At 40.7% G+C, this 17,809-nt stretch overlaps 1 protein-coding gene across 2 annotated transcripts in view; it reads left to right on the top strand.

Annotated features, from left to right (window-relative positions):
* Window positions 1–3,206: 3,206 nt before the first annotated feature.
* Window positions 3,207–17,809, top strand: part of LOC125447464 (A-kinase anchor protein 8-like) — a 30,199-nt gene continuing 15,596 nt past the window's right edge. The window contains exons 1-6 of one of the 2 annotated variants that reach the window (XM_048521827.2): window positions 3,207–3,324; window positions 11,041–11,088; window positions 13,026–13,233; window positions 14,165–14,624; window positions 15,530–15,641; window positions 16,096–16,124. In XM_048521827.2, the coding sequence (XP_048377784.1) occupies window positions 3,306–3,324; window positions 11,041–11,088; window positions 13,026–13,233; window positions 14,165–14,624; window positions 15,530–15,641; window positions 16,096–16,124 (876 nt within the window). In that variant the 5' untranslated portion in view covers window positions 3,207–3,305. Of the gene's footprint in view, window positions 3,325–11,040; window positions 11,090–13,025; window positions 13,234–14,164; window positions 14,625–15,529; window positions 15,642–16,095; window positions 16,125–17,809 lie in introns of both variants that reach the window. The other variant, XM_059639883.1, reaches the window with a different exon arrangement.

Genomic DNA, 17,809 nt, shown 5'->3' with positions numbered 1-17,809 from the left:
TCTGAAAAAGGGTCTAGGCCCAAAACATCCTATTTCTCTGATGCTGCTTGGTCTGCTGTGTTCATCCAGCTATACACCTTGTTATCTCAGATTCTCCAGCATCTGCAGTTCTTGCTATACTATTCCAAGCAGCCTGTTGTCATAGAGAGGCACTTGAACTGCAGACTGTCAGATTAAAAAGCTGATGCTCTACTAACTGAGCTACCTTGGGTTCAGTTGAACCAGCATTGGCATGGTGATGCAGCAGGTATTGTTCACGGTCAATCTTAGCTTTCAGACCAGGCAGGTGGACCATAGTTGGTCAGCTGTTGCCGTGGGAATGCAGTAATTGGCAACCTCCTATCCCTTTTTCAAAAGTGTTGACTGCTTGTCTTTCAGCATGTATCATTTCAGTTAGCACAAAGCTGCAGACAAGGGATAGTCGGAACAAACTTTAATTTAATTTGGCTGGATTCTAAAGCAATCAGCCAAAAGGTGATCTGTCAGTTTTCGTATCTGGTGCTAACTGCCACTCTCAGAATTCCGTTCATTTCATGTCAGCTGACCCTTTCTTTTGACTGGTGTAGAAAGTGTCTTAGGCAAGAGAAAACTTGTCTGATACCTGGGAAGGGATGGATATTTTATGAAGAAAAGTCAGGCTCGAGTTGAGAAGAATGAGGTGTGATCTTATTGAAATTAGTAACATCCTGAGAGAACGACAGGTTGAATGCTGAAAGGATGTTTCCCCCTTATGGGAGAAACTAGAACTTGGGAACACCGTTTAAAAATAGGGTTACTCATTTCTGGAGGAGATGAGGAGAATTTTCATCTGAGTGTTGTGACATTTTGGATATCTCTTCTTCAGATGGAGGCAGGTCATTGAAAAGTTTTAAAGCAGAAGTAAATAGATTCTTGACTAACAATGGAGACAAAGGAAGATGAAATAGAGATCACAAATAGCATGATTTTATCAAATAGTGGAGAAGGCACAAAGGGTTGAATGGCCTGCTGCTAAATTTATTTGTTAAATAAATTACTAATTACACATTACTAATTTCTCAACTTTTTAGTAAATAAAACTCCCTCAACTCTGTGAAAATAGAAACATGGGAGCTGGAGTTAGCTATTCTGCGCCTCAAGCTTGCTTCACCATTTTCAATCAAGACTGATCATCAACTTTAACGCCATATTCCTGTGCTATCCCCATATTATGTGATACTATTTAACAAGTGAAAATATATCAGTCTCTCTCGAATTTAATGTTTGTCTGCCCACCAGCTTCAGAGGTTGAGAATTTGAAAGGCTCATCACTCTATGAATTATAAATGGCTTGCATTTTTTCCCTCAATTGTGTCCCTTGAATATAGATCCCACTAATAAACAACCTTTGTACATGAGCTCTGTCTATCCATTTAATTTATAGAATTTTAAAGAAATGGATTTTCAAAGTTTTATGAAATATATGATGTATTGGATTAAAAGGCAAGTGTTATTATTACCAGTGTAGTACGAGCAATGTTACCTGAAAAGAAAGAACTTGAAGGGAGAAAGGCTGGGGAATTTCAGGAGGTGAAGTGCTCATTCAGAGAGCTGTTGCAGATACAATGGGTTAAACAGCCTCCTCCTGCACAGTAACCAGTCTATAGTTTTTGCAAATTGGTGGCACACAGCCTTTCAATAATACAGTGGGGATTCCACCTCCATCATTGGCCCTTTTGGCCCCCTGTCTGATGGCTTTGGCAAGCCTCATGACAAGTTGGTGTTATACTGAAGTAGTGGAGGACACAGAGTGTGACGCAGTCACATCAAAGACCGCACCTATGTTGAGGAAATTCTCAGTGTGCTACTTCCAGCGAGCATTGACTGTTATTGTTAGTGTGACCAGCAGGCCCAGACTAGGTATAACACAAACAGCATGTGAAAACCTGGCACAATCTCAGCCCATCTAACTCCTTGCCTCATCAAACACAGCCTCCAGTGAGGCAGGGCATGCAGTTCAGATCCCCCATCTGGCTATTTCAACACTTTGGGATTTGCAGTAATTCTACCAGTGGAATAAATTAATCTTTGGTCCTGGAGGAACTGGATGTACAGTATCATATTATTCAAAAGGCAATTTGGTTAGGTTTTGTGACACACCTTTAGGGACATGTGGGACACAGATACCCAAGTTGGACTGGAGGAAAAGTAATCCTTCATCTTTACAAAACTGCCTAGTCAGAAGAAAAGGGAAAGGAAAAGACTGAAGAAGATCAGCAGATCTGGCAATACTCTATAAAGCAAGTAACAGAGTTACTATTGAGTATCGTATGACACCTCTTTTTCTGAAAAGGTAGGACCAAATTGCTGCAGATGCTGGAATCTGTACTGAAAACAAATGCTGGAGATCACAGTGGGTCAGGCAGCATCCATGGAGAGAAAGCAAGCTCATGACCCTTCTTCAGAAAAGGTTGGTTGAGGCAGGAACCTTTAAGACATTTAAGAAATATTTAGGTAATCACTGAAGTACCGTAATTTGGGCCTAGAGTTGGAAAATGGTATGAAACTTCATGGATTCTCGATATCTGGTTCAGACACACTCGAGAACCTACTTGAGAAACTCAGCAGGACTGGCAATGGCTGTAAAGAGAAAACTGAATTAATGTTTCCAATCCTGAGATCCTTCATCTCTGAAAAGTAGTTGAGGCAGAAATCCTCAAGACAGTTAAGTAATTATTAGATGGATATTTGAAGGAGCCCTAGAACTAGGAAATGGGATGCTAGGCCATTGAATTTCTTCAGCAATTTCGGTTCTTCATTCTGTTTAACTCCTGGAACCTGGTCCTTGCCATTCAGTAGGATTATGGCTGATCTGTTCATTTTCCCGCATAAGCGTTGATTTCTCTATTGACAAATAACCTATTGAGATATGTCAACCAAAAAGTACAACACAGCAGCATTGAGTTCCAAAAACAACCAACCTTCTGAGAAAGAGTTCTTAGACTTAGATATTTTCCTCATTAACATTTTACACATTTCTGGAATAGGCTAACCTTGAACCCAGGTACGCTTGATTTAGGACAAGACTCGATGAAAGAAAGGAAATGTCGAAAGGAAAATGGGAGGTTTGACACCAGATCCTGCACCTACTGAAACAGGAGGATCAACCCATTGCTCCGCCAATAATGAAGCACTAAGGTAAAAAGTAACACGCATGTCAGCAGCGGCCAGACAGTCGTGCGGCGCGCCCCACGTGATGTACAACCCGCGACGCGACAACCCCACGTGACTCGACGCTTTTGACGTCGCCGAGGGCCCGACCGTTTTCTTTCTGAAGCCGGACCACAATGGACGGTCGCTACGGAGGTGGGTTACAATCGGGCTTTCCCTTTCCTTAGCATTCGCGACTCCACCTGCCCCATCAGCATTTTCGTCCTTGGTGAAAATCGACAAATTCCTTCTTTTTCTATTCTCCCCTCTTTCAACAACCCCATTGCCATAGAAAGCCCGATTTCCTCCGTTGGCGCCCCTATTATTAGGTGTTTGCTTCTACCTCCTTTATCTTTTTTTGCGCCTTTAGTAAAACCGCACCATTGCCACGGTGGTCCGTCCCATCCCGGTTTCGCTAATTGGTCCAGCCACTCCTGGAGATCTCTGCCATTGGCTGGCGACGTTGTCAATCATCCGCCGAGCAGCCTTGGTTCCCTCCGACAGAGATGTCGAATTGTTTTTACAGACACGGTTCGATCGCTTTTTTTTTCTACCCGGGATATTTTTGGAGGGTTGATGAATCACTGGAGGGTTTTTTTTTAGAAATAAAACAAATTCGTGTTGAGACAAATAAAAATTGTGGCGCACGTTTTCGCACGCGTGGTTTGTTATCGCTATTCCGTGGCGGTTTTAAAGCTTGGATGTTTTCTGATTGGTTCCTAATTTTTCTTTTCCGTCTAAATTGAGTTTCATTTAATTCTGTGCGTTGATTTATGGCAGGAGTGTGGTGCATGGTGAGGGTCTTTTTTTTTCACCCACCGCTCTTGCTCCAATGCCCTTTTCCCCGATTCCTTCGATCACAACAAAATGGCCGTCGCCGCCACCACCACCTCCAAGCGCGCTCCCAGAGCGCGCACGCACGACCCATAAGCCGAGCACTCCAACTCGGCGTGATGTAACTCTCCCGTCACACCCTTGCCCCCCTCTCCTCCCCACTTGCCGTCGTTTTCCCTCGACTCTTCTCTTCACCACCCCCCCCCCCCCCCCCCCCAGCCTTTCCATTATTCTTTGACCATGCTCCCCAGTTTTGTTTCTTGGGTAGCTGTACTGTATTAGTAGGAACGTTGGTGCCAAATTACTCCAATATTGTTTTAGTAATTGCTTACTAATTCTTGCCATTCATCATCTACTTTTCTAGATCTCTGTTAAGACCTTGTTTTTGAGCAGAGATAAGAGATTTTGGGTATAGAGATTAGATACTTGCTCGATTTGCTTAATATAGATCGTCTTTCAGTCTGCTTTTGTTCACCTGGATGTGTTGTCTGCAAAAACCTGGTGATTGCTTCCTGTTGTAATGAACTGTAATAAAAATGAAACTTGTGCAACAATCTCAATGGAGTTGCTTCGGTGAATATAAAATTGCATGGGATTTTCTAGGTTAGGATTATTTTAAGATTTGCCTTGGGACTGAATTTGAAAATAGCATTTCGGAGTGCCTGGTAGTAATGTCTGTTGTCACACAATGCTTGCCAACATGAGGGCCTGATTTCACTTGCGTTCACTCCTACAGTCATACAGATGTACAGCATAGAAACAGACCCTTCAGTTATCCATGCGACCAGATAACCTGAATAAAGGCCAGCATTTGGCCTATATCCCTGTTAAACCCTTCCCATTCATGTACCAATCTAGATGCCTTTTAAATTTTGCAATTGTACCAGCCTCCACTACTTTGGCTGCAGCTCATTCTGTGCACACACCATCCTCTGTGTCAAAAAGTTGCCACTGAGGTTCTTTTGAAATCTTTCCTCTTATCACCTTAAACTTAAGACTTCCTAGTTTTGGATTTTGCCCACCCCACCCTGGGGAAAAGACATACTGTTCACCCTAACAATGCCCCTCATGACCCTATAAATCCTTATAAGGTCATCCCTCTTCCACTGATGCTCTGAGGAAAATAGCACCGACCAATTCAGCTTCTCCCTATAGCTCAAAGTCTGTAACTCAAAAGTAGTGTACCCAGTACTGATCCTTATGGCACACCACTGGTCACAGGCCTCCTGTCTAAAAAGCAGCCCTCCATCACACCCTGTATCTTGTACATAGAACATTACAGCACAGCACAGTACAGGCCCTTCGGCACTTGTTGTGGTGCCATATCATACCAATCTGAAGCCCATCTAACCTACACTATTCCATGTATGTCCATATGTGTCTAAATGCTTATACCTTCGAACCAGTTCTGTACCCCTGTATTTCAAGTGATCTGACCTTTCTAACCAGTGTGCCATGAGGAACCTTGTCAGATGGCTTCATTGAAGTTCATACAGGTCACACAATCAAGTTAGTGAGACATTCCACACACAAAGCCAAGTTGACTATCTCTGATCAGTGCTTGCTTATAAATGCATATAAATACTGTATCTCAGGATTTCCTCCAACAATTTGCTCACCACCACTGTCAATCTCATTGGTCTGTGGTTACCTGGCTTTTCCTTATCACCATGTCGGCCATCCTCCAGTACCTCCTCTGTGGCTATCGATGATACCGATATCTCAGCAAGGGGTCCAGCAATACCTCCCTAGTTTTCCCATAGATTTATAGGGTACACCTGATCAGGTCTGGGGGATTTAGCCACCTTTATGCATTTTAAGCAGTCTAGCACCACCACCTCTATTGTGGATATTTTTCAATATGTCGCCATTTATTTTCCCATGTTCTAATCTCCCATAACCCTTCTCCAAGTAAACACTGATGCAAAATACTCATGTAGTATCACTCCTATCTCCTGTGGTTCCGTGTATAGGTTACCTTGTTGATCTTTAAGGGGCCCGATTCTGACCCTAGTTAGCCTTTCGTCCTTGATGTATTTGTAGAATCCCTTTGAATTCTCCCTAGCCCTATTTGCTGAAGTCAACTCATGCCCTCTTTTTGAACTCCTGATCTCCCTCTTAATTATACTGTTCTGGGAATTCAGTCACTCTCTGTTGTCTGTACCTAGCATATGCTTCCTCCTTTTTCTTGACCAAAACCTCAGTTTCTCTAGTCATTCAGTATTCCCTACACCTACTGGTCTTGCCCTTCTCCCTAACAAGAACGTACTGTCTCTCTTTCCTAGGGGAACAAAAACTGAGGACTAGATTAGTGCATTTGGTTACTGTTTCTGTACAGAACAGGAAGCAAATCTTGTGCTAGGCAGTATGGTGCATTTGTAATTTAATATTTGTGACAGGTGCCTCCCAATTATTCGGAGACATATTATCAGCAAATTCTGTATTCAGTCATCCTACAACAGTAGTTATCTAGGCCTAGAACGTACAGCAAATTTAGAACAACTTTTTAAGTCTTTGGTCACTTCTTCCTTTAGCTTGGCTACTTCTGGATAATTTGGCACAGGGCATTTAAGATGTGGTAGATGCTCAAAGTTTTAGATTATATCTTAATGTAGTTATATTCTATTTAGTGTAATATTGAGTATTACCTTGCTCCTTGGCACTGGCTATACTGAGGGGGAGGTGATGGACAGTGTTACCCAAGCCTTGTTCTGGCGACTGGATAATTTCCCATCATGGCAGAATCAATAAGTTTGGAATTGAGTCTATAATGTCTATTGTTGAATAAAGCCATTTGGTTCACTAACATCCTTTAAAGAGGAATGTTGTTCTTGCCTATGTGTAATTCTAGACGAGACGATGTGGCCCTAACTACCCTCTGAAGTGGCCTAACAAGCTGCTCAGTTGCAATCGTCTTTACAAAGTCTCAGAACAAATGAAATCAAATGGGCCACCTGGACTTTAGCCCTGGAAATGACAATGGAAAACACAGCTCTTTTGACACTGTGAAATTCTCCTTACTAATGTCTGTGGGCCTGGGCCAGGGCCAGAATTGGGAGAACTGTTTCAGACCAGTCAAGTAGCAATGTTGACGTTCATATTCTCAGAGTGTCTGTGAGGTACAATTATCTCAGACACCACCTATTGGTAGGATAAGCCCAGCAGAGGTAGACTCAGTGGTCTGCAATCAGGAAGGAATAGCATCAGTGTCATCAGCCAACAAGAAAAACCATACTTGATCTCATTCTTGCCAATCTCCCTGTAGATGCATCTGTCCATTAACAGTCTTGGTAAAAGTGAACACCACACAGTCCTCGTGGAGACCTGGTCCAAATCTTACGTTGATGATACCTTACGTTGTGCTGTGTGGGTACAATAACCATGTTAAATTAGATGAACTTTGAACACGCCTAGCACCTTGAGACTGGGCATCCGTGAGGTGCTGTGGGCTAACAGCAACAGATTTGAACACATACAAAATTTGCAATCTCATGGACCAATGTATTCCCACTCTACAAACACCATCAAGTCAAAGGATCAACCCTTGTTCATTGAAGAGTGCACAATGGCATGCCAGGAGCTGCACTAGGTATACCTAACAATGAGCTCAACCTGAAGAAGGTGCAAAATAGTGCGAACTGTGTGTCAAATAGCATTAGCAGCAAGTGATAGACTTAAGAGATTCCACAGCCAACACATCAGATATAAGCTGTGCAGTCCTATTGCATCCAGTCATGAATGATGATGTATAATTGAACAGCTCAGTGAGAAAGGAACCTCTACTGACGTTGTCCTCTTCAGTGCTTAGGGATCCCAGCATATTAGCACAAGAGATAAGGCAGAAGCATTGAGTGGATGAGCCATCTCTGCCTGCGTCAGGTTCCCCAGAATCATATGTCAATTTTCACCCAGTTTGGTTCTCTTGATGTTTTGGTGGGAGTCACTGGATACTGCAAAGTCCGTGGTCCCTGACAGCATTCAAGTACTGAAGATTTTCTAGAATTTTCTGTACCCATAGCCAAGCTGTTGCAGTGAAAAGAAAACAACCTTATCACGTAGTAGTCAGGGAATGGAATGCACTGTTGGGGGCAGGTTCAGTTGAGGCATTGAAGAGGCACTGGATTTTTTTGGATAGAAATGGTGTGCAGGGTCATGTAGAAAAGATTGGACCAAATGTCTTTCTACGTGCTCAAAATTGTGTGATCATCCGTGCTGTCAAGCACCACTTGCTTAACAATAGTATTTGAACTGATTCCTGTTTTGGATTCAACCAGTGTCATTTAGTTCCCGACCTCACTACGGCGTAGGACAGAAGAGGTGATTCCAGATGTGAGGAGAATGTAACTGCCTTTCATGTCAAGGCTGCATTTAACAGTGTGGTATTGAGAAACCCAAGCAAAATTGGAGTCAGTGGAAATTGGTGGTGTAAGGAGTTAAGTTGGAGTCTAACCTGGCACAAAGAAGGATGGTTGTAGTTGTTGGAGGTCAGTCATCTCAGTTCCACAGTCCATTTCCAGGAGGTTTTTTTTTTGGATATTGTCCTAGGCCCAACCATCTTCATCTTGTTTCGTCAATTACCTATCCTCCATCATGTGATTATAAGTAGGGATATTCACTAATGATTGTGCAGTATTTAACACCATTTAAAATCATTTCGATTCTGAAGCTGTCCATACCTAAATGCAGTAAGACCCTGGAGAATATACAGGCTTGGACTGACAATGGCAGTTAAGCCAAATGCCAGGCAATAACCTCCAATGAGATAGAATATAAATATAACCCCTTAACGATTTTCACCACTGAATTCCCTACTGTCAACATTTAAGGGGTTACCATTGACCAGAAACTGAATTGGGTGAGTGATATAAATACAGTGACTACAAAACGAGGTCAGGAATCTTGCAGTAAGTCATTAATGATGTTGCTGCTCCCTGACTCCAAAGCCTATCCGTCATCTACAAGGAGTATAATAAAATGCTCCCTAATAGCCGAGTTGAGTGTGATGCCAACAACACTTGAGCATAACACCTTCCATGATCGTGCAGTCTGCTTGATTGGCACCACATACAAAAACATTCACTTCCAACATTAATGACATTCGGTAGCAGCAGTATGTACCATCTACAAGATGCAATGAAGAAATTCACCAAGTCTTCTTAGACAGCACCTATCAAACCTGCGACCACTTCCATCGAGAAGGACCAGGACAACAGATATGTGGAAACACCACCTTCTGCAAGTGCTTGTCCAAGTCAGAATAGTGAATGGCTTGGAAATCTATTGCTGTCCCTTCAGTGTTTGAGTCAAAATTCTGACATTTCCTTTTATGATGGCATTGCAGGTCCATCTGCAGCAAATATGGAGTGGATATTCAAGAAGGCTACACTCCACTGCCTTCTAGACATAGGCATCACTGGTTTTGCCAGCATTTATTGACAGTTTCCTATAATGAAAAATGTCCTAACATATGGATCATTTCTGATTCTTTTATTATCGTTTCTAGGTAATGAAAGAAAGTTAGTAGAATCATGCACTGTAGTCCTTTGTTTTCTTTCTATATGTTGCATGTTTGAGAAACATTTAGCTGGTATGGTGCTGTTAATTCTGTGCTTGATTGTATAATATCTCCTGAGACATTTCATAAAGTAATCCTGTACGATACCTTTTTTCTGATTCTTTCAATGTAATTACAACATTCCTCATTTATACTGGATGAATTTTGTTACAAGTTTTGCATGGATAGGAATGTGTAACGTGCTACCGTTTGTCTATTGGCCTGTGGCAAAATCCTCAAGTTTATTCTTGACTGAGATATATTGGATGTTGCCAAACATATGCCTTAATGTCTCCACATTGGGGAATTATCCTGCATTGTTCACAAGTCAAAAGTAGGTTGCATTGAAATATCTAATCTTTTTTTAAAACAAGTGGGTGAGAAAACAAAATATAATTCCTTACATAATAGGAAGTATAGGTGCTAGAAATATGGACTATTCAGATTGAAACAATGTATCTGTTTCTATTTTGTGTAATTGTATTATAAGATCCTGTAATGTTGAATGTGATTGGAAATGGTTAATGAGTGGAATAAGAAACATTTACTTAGGATAAACTCAGTTGTGGTCTTCCATCCCCCGCCCCCCCGGGTACATTCACAGTGCCTCAATCCCCACTTGCATGTTTATATCATTCTACAGTCAATTTGATTTATTGCATGCTTACTTTTATTCTGTAATCTCTAATTGTTAAGCCTTCTCTTCTCATCTCAGTCTTTGCGTAAAACCTAAAACAGTTCCGTGCTAAATTGGTGCCTGTCTTTTGAGGTGAGTTAGTGTTATATAATTTGTGTATCAAATGTCCTGCAGCTACAAGATGTCTTCAGCCTCTTGGTCTGAATGACTGTTAACAATTGAGTATGGGCATTGAGTTTGCTTTTTAAATCTCCTTCCAGAATTTATTTTGCTTTAGTGTTTAATGCATCAGTCTGTCTCTGGAGTGGTAATGCACACGTTTTATCAGGTTGAATAGGTATATTCTTTGCACTGGACAAGTGGTAATAGTTGCATTACAGTTGGCACTAGAACTTATTGTTTAGGAAAGTGGGGATTGAAGTATCAGGGTGGTGGTGAAATCCATTAGGTTTTCAACTTGTGCTCTCTCAAATCTGTATGTTTACAATGAATATGGTGAATATTGTAATCCGTTCAGCTTCAAATCACTTGTCAGTATTCATTTGGCTTATATGAGCAATGATTCTTTATGCAAGTTGCATGTCAGTCCCTTCAGGTGAAGATATTAGAATATTGACAGAAGCCTGCCTTGGGTCACCTGCAAGGATTGTATATATTGTAGCTTATTATGCATGACTTAACTTGTTAGTTACGTTGAGCTGAATTACCTCATCATTGCTATTATAACATTATGCCAGAGTCTTCTGACTTTTACCTCCTTACAAACAAACCAGTAAAGTGTATTTCTGTGAAAGCGATTGAAGTATCAATTGAGTTGATGATCGGTGTCTGATTCTATTTTCCTTAGAGTACGGAGACGATGATGCTTGGAACGCAGGAGGAGACGATGGTCAAGGTGATTTGCATTCAGTTTATCACTTTAATCCCAGAATTGGGGAGGCATTGTGGGCTAATAGGCTCAGGAATTGCCACTTTACATTATTTGAATATGTGCAGTGCAGGTCCATTATAATGTGGACATTGCAGTGCACAAAGTGAAACAGTTACAACTGGACCATGATAAGAAAAAGTGATTTCTCCTATTTTAAACAAGCAAAATTAACATCTTAATAAAAAAATTATCTCTGCTTTTCATGGGAATCCTCTGCTTTATGAATTCAGTTTATTGAAACATATAATGGACTTGTGTTGTGTAAGGAATAATGGGTTTATCAGGAAAGCAAGTCTCGGATTCAGTTAATGCTGATGATCAAATTTGTTAATTTGGGCCTAATTGAATTGCAAGCAATGTTATCGATTATTTACTAGATGAGTGAACCTGAACTGACAATCTAGCGATGGTTCAAATGCTACGGTGGTAGCTATAGGCATTTAATTCAGTTAATGAAATTTGAAATAAAATGCTAATAACCTGTAACACTGAAATTTATAGATTATTGTTAAAAGCTATTTGGCTTGCTATCCTTTAGGGTAGGTAATGTACCACCTTCACCTGGTTTGGCTTCCAAATGGTTGGTTCTTAACTGCCCTCTGAAATGGCCTAGCCCATAACTCCATTGTATCTAATGTGTTAAAATGACATTTGGAGATAGAAAACATGTTCGTTAGGCAAGGTTAAGTATGTGTGTGCAAAAATAATGAAACCTGCTTGTCTGTTCACTTTAATTGTCTTGCCTTTTGAAACTTGTTAGTTGTCCATCCTTAAAAGGTATAGCAATGTACAGTATCTTGGTACAGAAAACTAACACACAGATATACAAAAGTTTTGATGCAGCACTTGACAAAGTTGCTCTCACGAGAAGTTGGGGAAGACATATTTGTTCTTCTACTAAGAAGACTTAAATGTTTTGGATAATTTTGTGAGATTGTTGGTCAGGTTTTAAAACCTTCTAGTGATTGACATACCAAGCAATACTGCAATGAAATGAGAATGGCATTCCCACCTGTTTCATTCATAAATTTGCATTTTCATTTAAACTTGCCACTGTTAGAAGCATGGAAAAGAGTAGTTGGTGCTCCAGAGTGGAATTATGTAAGGGAATGTGATGACTTGTAAATCCCTTTTCTAACAATGCATGCGTCAGGTCACCAGTGACTTAAAGTTAACTGATGAGACTTTGTTTGTAATTGTGTATTGACCTTTGTGGGGTTTTTCATTGTAATTTGCCAAAGTTAAATTGCTTATTGCATAACATAAACTTGAATACCTGTGAGATTAGATGTTTGAAGAATGTTGTATTTAAGGTCTTTAAGACAAAGCAATTTGGGTTAAGTGGAAGACGCTAAGACTAGAGGGTGTAAGTTTAAGATAGGGAGTGAATGCTTTCGAGGGTATCTGAGGGAAAACAACTTATCACCCAGGCAAGCATCTGGATGGACACTTAATGCCAAAAGTAGTAAACTGTGACTCAAATGCAGTTAAATGGAATTAGTACAATTAGGTCATTTTTGGTTGACGTTGATGTGGTGGAGTAAAGGGCCTGTTTCTGTGCTCTATGACTCTGACATTTATTCTGGATTCAGAGGAAATAATGAAAACATAATCTTAAAATGAGGTCTAGGCCATTTCAGAGTAAAGTTGGGAAACAAATCTGGAACTGTCTTCCCCTTCAAAGCTGCAGATATTAGGGCCATTAATTTTCAAAATCGATCAGTCCATTGTTGTTTGTTTTGAGGGCTATGATTAATTATTGGGTGAATAAAGTTTAAGTACAGATTAGTTATGATCTTATTGAATAGTGGTACAGCCTATGGTTGAAAGTCTGTTCCTCTGACTTATTTCAATTTTTTTTCCTAACCTGAATGTCTGATCTTTTGTTTTGTTTCTGTTAGGGTATGATGGCTATGATTACAATTACAACCAAGATAATTCAGAAAATTATTCAGGAAATTATGGCTATAACTCTGGCAATAAAGCTTGGGATGCTCCTAAAAACACTAACACAGATTCCATCATCGCTAAGATCAACCAACGTCTGGACATGCTCTCTCAGTTAGAGTGTGATAATACACCAGGTCGCTCTTCAGGCCAACACAACAGGTATCTTCTGGAAGGTCACTAAATGGTAAAATGCTGTACACATAAAATGAAGAAATTGGCACTTGGGACTGATGTGACACTTCAAATTTAAATAGGCTGGCACACATTTCTTCTTTCCTCCCTCCACCCTCGCCTAACCCCAAAGCAACATTCGCGCTTATCTACACTATGGTGAGAAACCCTGATTTATTCATTATTTTAACCCTTTTTTAATTAGAAGTAACTTTAAATTAACTCAATTAAGCATGGATTGAATGCTTAAGGCTTTAACTAACAATTCGTTGTTTAAAACAAAATTATAGCTAATGTTTTGTGTGGTATTCTATGCCAGATTAGCCAGATGCAAGAATTAATCTTAATTTGAGCCACTGGGTTTGTTGGCATAATTGTTTGTTAAATCATATGGGGTATTCCAACTATGGATGTGTCAAATTACTGTTTGCAGTAAAATGTATGCTTCGTGATGTGCAGATTATAGAATGCTGTAATTATCTTGTAAAATCTCCCTTCTTTCCAGCAATTAGGTTAAGTTTTTGAGGATGGCACCCAGCAAATGAACATTTGTGATGGGGGTTGGGGTGGAGAATAGAACATTGGACAGTTGACGTGAACCATTTGTCTCCAAAGATTGCTGTTGGCCAAATGAATTGTTTTCCAATTTCTATGAAGGAAAGTTGGATATTGAGCGATTGCAGGCTGGTCACCCCTTTACTTACACGTGCATTTGTCTTTTTGGTTTCAGTAAGCCACCTTTTGCTGCTATATTTAGTAATTTAGACATGTTTACAGATGTAGAAGTAAAACCTCAGACACCATGATTACCTGAAATATCCTGTTTAGTTTTTAGTCTGCTATCAGTGAGTGGCAGGCTTTTGCCATCGTCCTTTCCAGCTACTGATTAGATTCCTTGCTTGCTCTGCAACTCTTTCAGGTTTACACCTTATGAGTCCTATGACTCCAGGTCTTCAATGAATGACCATGATCCGTACAGATCTGGCTACGGCTATGGTTACGGTGATTCTGGACCTAATTATAACGATTCCTATGGAGGTCACTATGACCACTACGACAACTCCTACGGGACTCGCAGAGATCAGTACCACAACAGAGCATATAGTAGCCAACGGGGTCAGAATTGGTCTAGAGACTGGGCTCCAAATAAGAGAGCAAACTGGAATGACCCCTACATGCAGCCTGGAGGTTCCAGGCGGATGTCTGGACACTGGAATGAGCCAATGGGAGGCAGAGGCTACAATGCTGCCTCCTCCACCAGAAACCTCCCTTCACTCTTCTCCCCAAACATTATCCCCATGGACCTGTTCCGAGCTCAGGGCTCGGCAAGAGCGTTTGGTGGCAGACTGAGAAGGAGGGACAAGAATCGAAACAGAGGCGTAAGTACCTTTTTTAAACAATGCACTTTATTTTAGTCAGTAGCCAGTGGGTATGATCAATGAAGGATCAAAATGGCCAAGTTACAGGATAATTCTTTGCAGTGGAATGTCCATCTCCCATTTTTAATATCCAGAAGTGAGGTGTTTCCTTTGCTCAGTTGCTTGTCATTAAGCATAATATTCACGTTTTTAACCAGTTGCCTTATTCAGAATCCTAGGAAGAATGAGGTTTTCGGACATGTTAGTGATCTTTAAGATAGTGTAGTGAGGTAGGACTGTTTTTAAGGTAACTCTTTGAAGTACTTGAATGTTATGGCTTGATGTAAGACTTTGAATGTCTTATCTTTTCTCCCTGTACTTGTGCGCACACCCCTCCCTCAGAAGCTTGCGAATCTTGTTCATGTGAGCCAAGTTGATGTGTGCTGGTAGGGTACAAGCATTACTGGGTATTGAATTGAGTGTCACTTAGGGCAGGGATTGCACTTTGTCAAGACTGATTCATAGTAATGAAACTGCTATCTAAGTGGAGAGCCAGCCTCTCATACTAGGATGTTTGAGGTCTTTCTTGGTCGGGTGATTAAAAGGTATGAAATGTGTACTAAGCCATAGAAAAAACCATTCCAGGAAGGAAGATCGGCTATGGTATGCTTTTACATCAAATTGCATTGCTCGGGGATACCCTCTGTGCACTTACAGCTGCTCAGGGATATTTGTTTATTTCAAAGTACATGTGCTATAATGTATGGTTTTGTACACAGACCATTTATAATGAATCATTATTAGAATATAATTAACTGATATTCTAAAACCAACTTCTGTGGCAAGAATAAACTTGAATTTGTCAAATAAGTGTTTCAAGTTTTTGAAATGTGATTCAAATGCCAATTGTTTTTGCTTTATATCAGAGGAAGAAGGTTATAGGTGGTCCAGGTAGGAAGAGGAAACAGTCAACAAGTAGCACTGAAGATCCTGAAAACAAACAAGCTAAAACAGATGATGGTGAAGATTCTGATGCTGGTACTGAACACTACGATGTTATTTACTTGGATATTTTGTACTGTTCATAAATGAGATGAGTGCACGCAAGGTTGAGGCCCGGTTTGAGCTATTGACTAGAGTTGCTGCACAAATCAGTTGCGATCAGAAGTGCCCTTTATGTTAATGATGTGCAATATGCAGCAGAGGAAAATCACTTGAAGAAAACATGGATGACCTTTTCAAATTAAAATATAGGGAGGGCGAATTGTTCTGCTTCTATTCCATTATTTAGAACAACCGAAAAATTGAAATATTTATTGGGGGACAATGCAAATTAGAAATTGTGCATCTCATCCAGTGAAAGCAATATTATCATAAAATCATTTATATAAGACTTCTGTAGCAATTCAAAAGAAGGTAGTTAATGTTGTTATTCTTAATAATCATACCCAACAACTGGTCAAAAGCAATTGTTTTTGTTTCTTTATTGTAGAAGACAAGGAAGATGATGGGGCTGAATCAGTAAGTAAAACTTTTTTGTTGAAGATTTTCTTGTGAAAATACCTGTGTGGCATGGGTTAGGATTTGATACAGTTTTGCTTCTCAAGATTGGGATTGTTCTGATTTGGCCAGGAAGGATGTTTTCATAAGAAAGGTAGAAATGGGAAGCCAGAAGATGTCTGAATTTTGTTAACGTAATGACCTGGTTCTGTGGTAGCTCGTGCTTTTTCTGTGGGGTTGAGTTCAAACCATACTATTGTGACATGAGTGCTCATAGACAAGGCCACCAATTTAACCTGAGGGTACTTTGTCTGCTATAGTATTACTGGTAGGATAGTGGGACATCAAAAAATGTTTTGTTGCGTTTACCTTGCGTACCACAGTGATACATGTGTAGCGTTCTACAGACTGGGAATTGCTTTGACATCTTGCATTCATTCCTTTCAAGTGAATGGTTTTACATGCAAGGAAGGCAAAAGAACTATAGACTGGCAAACCTGACGTCGATGGTGGGCAAGTTGCTGGAGGGAATCCAGGGGGAAATGATTCATGTATTTGGAATGGCAAGGACCGATTAGGGATATTTGATGTGGCTTTGTTCATGGGAAATCGTGTCTCGCTAAGTTGATTGAGTTTTTTGAAGAAGTAACAAAGAAGATTGAGGGTACGGTGTTGGATGTTCTTATGTCGATTTCAGTAAGACATTTGACAAGATTCCTCATGATTAGCAAGGTTAGATCACACGGAATAGAGGGAGAACTGGCTATTTGGATACAGAACTGGCTGAAAGGTAGAAGACAGGTGGTGGTGGAGGGATGCTTTTCAAACTGGATGTCTGTGACCAGCAGCATACCACAGGGATCAATGCTGGGTCCACTGCTTTTTGTCAGTTATATGAATGATTTGAACGTGAACATAGAAGGTAAGGGCGGTATGTTTGCAGATGACACAAAAATGGGTGGTGTAGTGGACAGCGAAGAAGGTTACCTCAGAGTACGACAGGATCTTGATTAGATGGGCCACTGGGCCAAGAAGTAGCAGATGGAGTTTAATTTAGATAAATGTGAGGTGCTGCATTTTGGAAAGGCAAATCAGGGAAGGACTCTTACACTTAATGGTAAGGTCCTGGGGATTGTTGATGAGCAAAGAGATCTTGGCATGCAGTTTCATAAATCCTTGAAAGTGGAGTCACAGGTAAATGGGATAGTGTGGTATGCTTGTATTTATTGGTCATTGCATTGATTATAGGAGATGGGAGGTCATGTTGCAGCTGTACAGGACATTGGTTAGACCACTTTTGGAATACTGTATGCAGTTCTGGTCCCCCTGCTATAGGAAGGATATTGTGGAACTTGAAAGGGTTCAGAAAAGATTTACAAAGATGTTGTCAGAGTTGGAGAGTTTGAGCTGTAGGCAGAAGCTGAGTAGTTTGAGGTTATTTTCCCTGGAGCACCAGAGGCTGAGGGATGACCTTATAGAAGTATAGAAAATCATAAGGGGCATGGTTAGGATAAATAGACAAGGAGATAACAAAGTGTCGAGATGGATGAACACAGCAGCTCAAGCAGCATCGGAGAAGCAGGAATGCTGACGCTTTGAGCCTTCTTCCATTTCTGAAGAAGGGTCTCGGCCGGAAACGTGAGCTTTCCTGCTCATGTGATGCTGCTTGGCTTCCTATGTTCATCCAGCTCTACAATTGTTTTCCA

Source organism: Stegostoma tigrinum, chromosome 35 (genome assembly GCF_030684315.1).
Source record: "Stegostoma tigrinum isolate sSteTig4 chromosome 35, sSteTig4.hap1, whole genome shotgun sequence".
NCBI classification, from domain to species: domain Eukaryota; kingdom Metazoa; phylum Chordata; class Chondrichthyes; order Orectolobiformes; family Stegostomatidae; genus Stegostoma; species Stegostoma tigrinum.
Note: the sequence above shows the minus strand (reverse complement) of the source record. Positions and strands in the feature narration are given on the sequence as shown.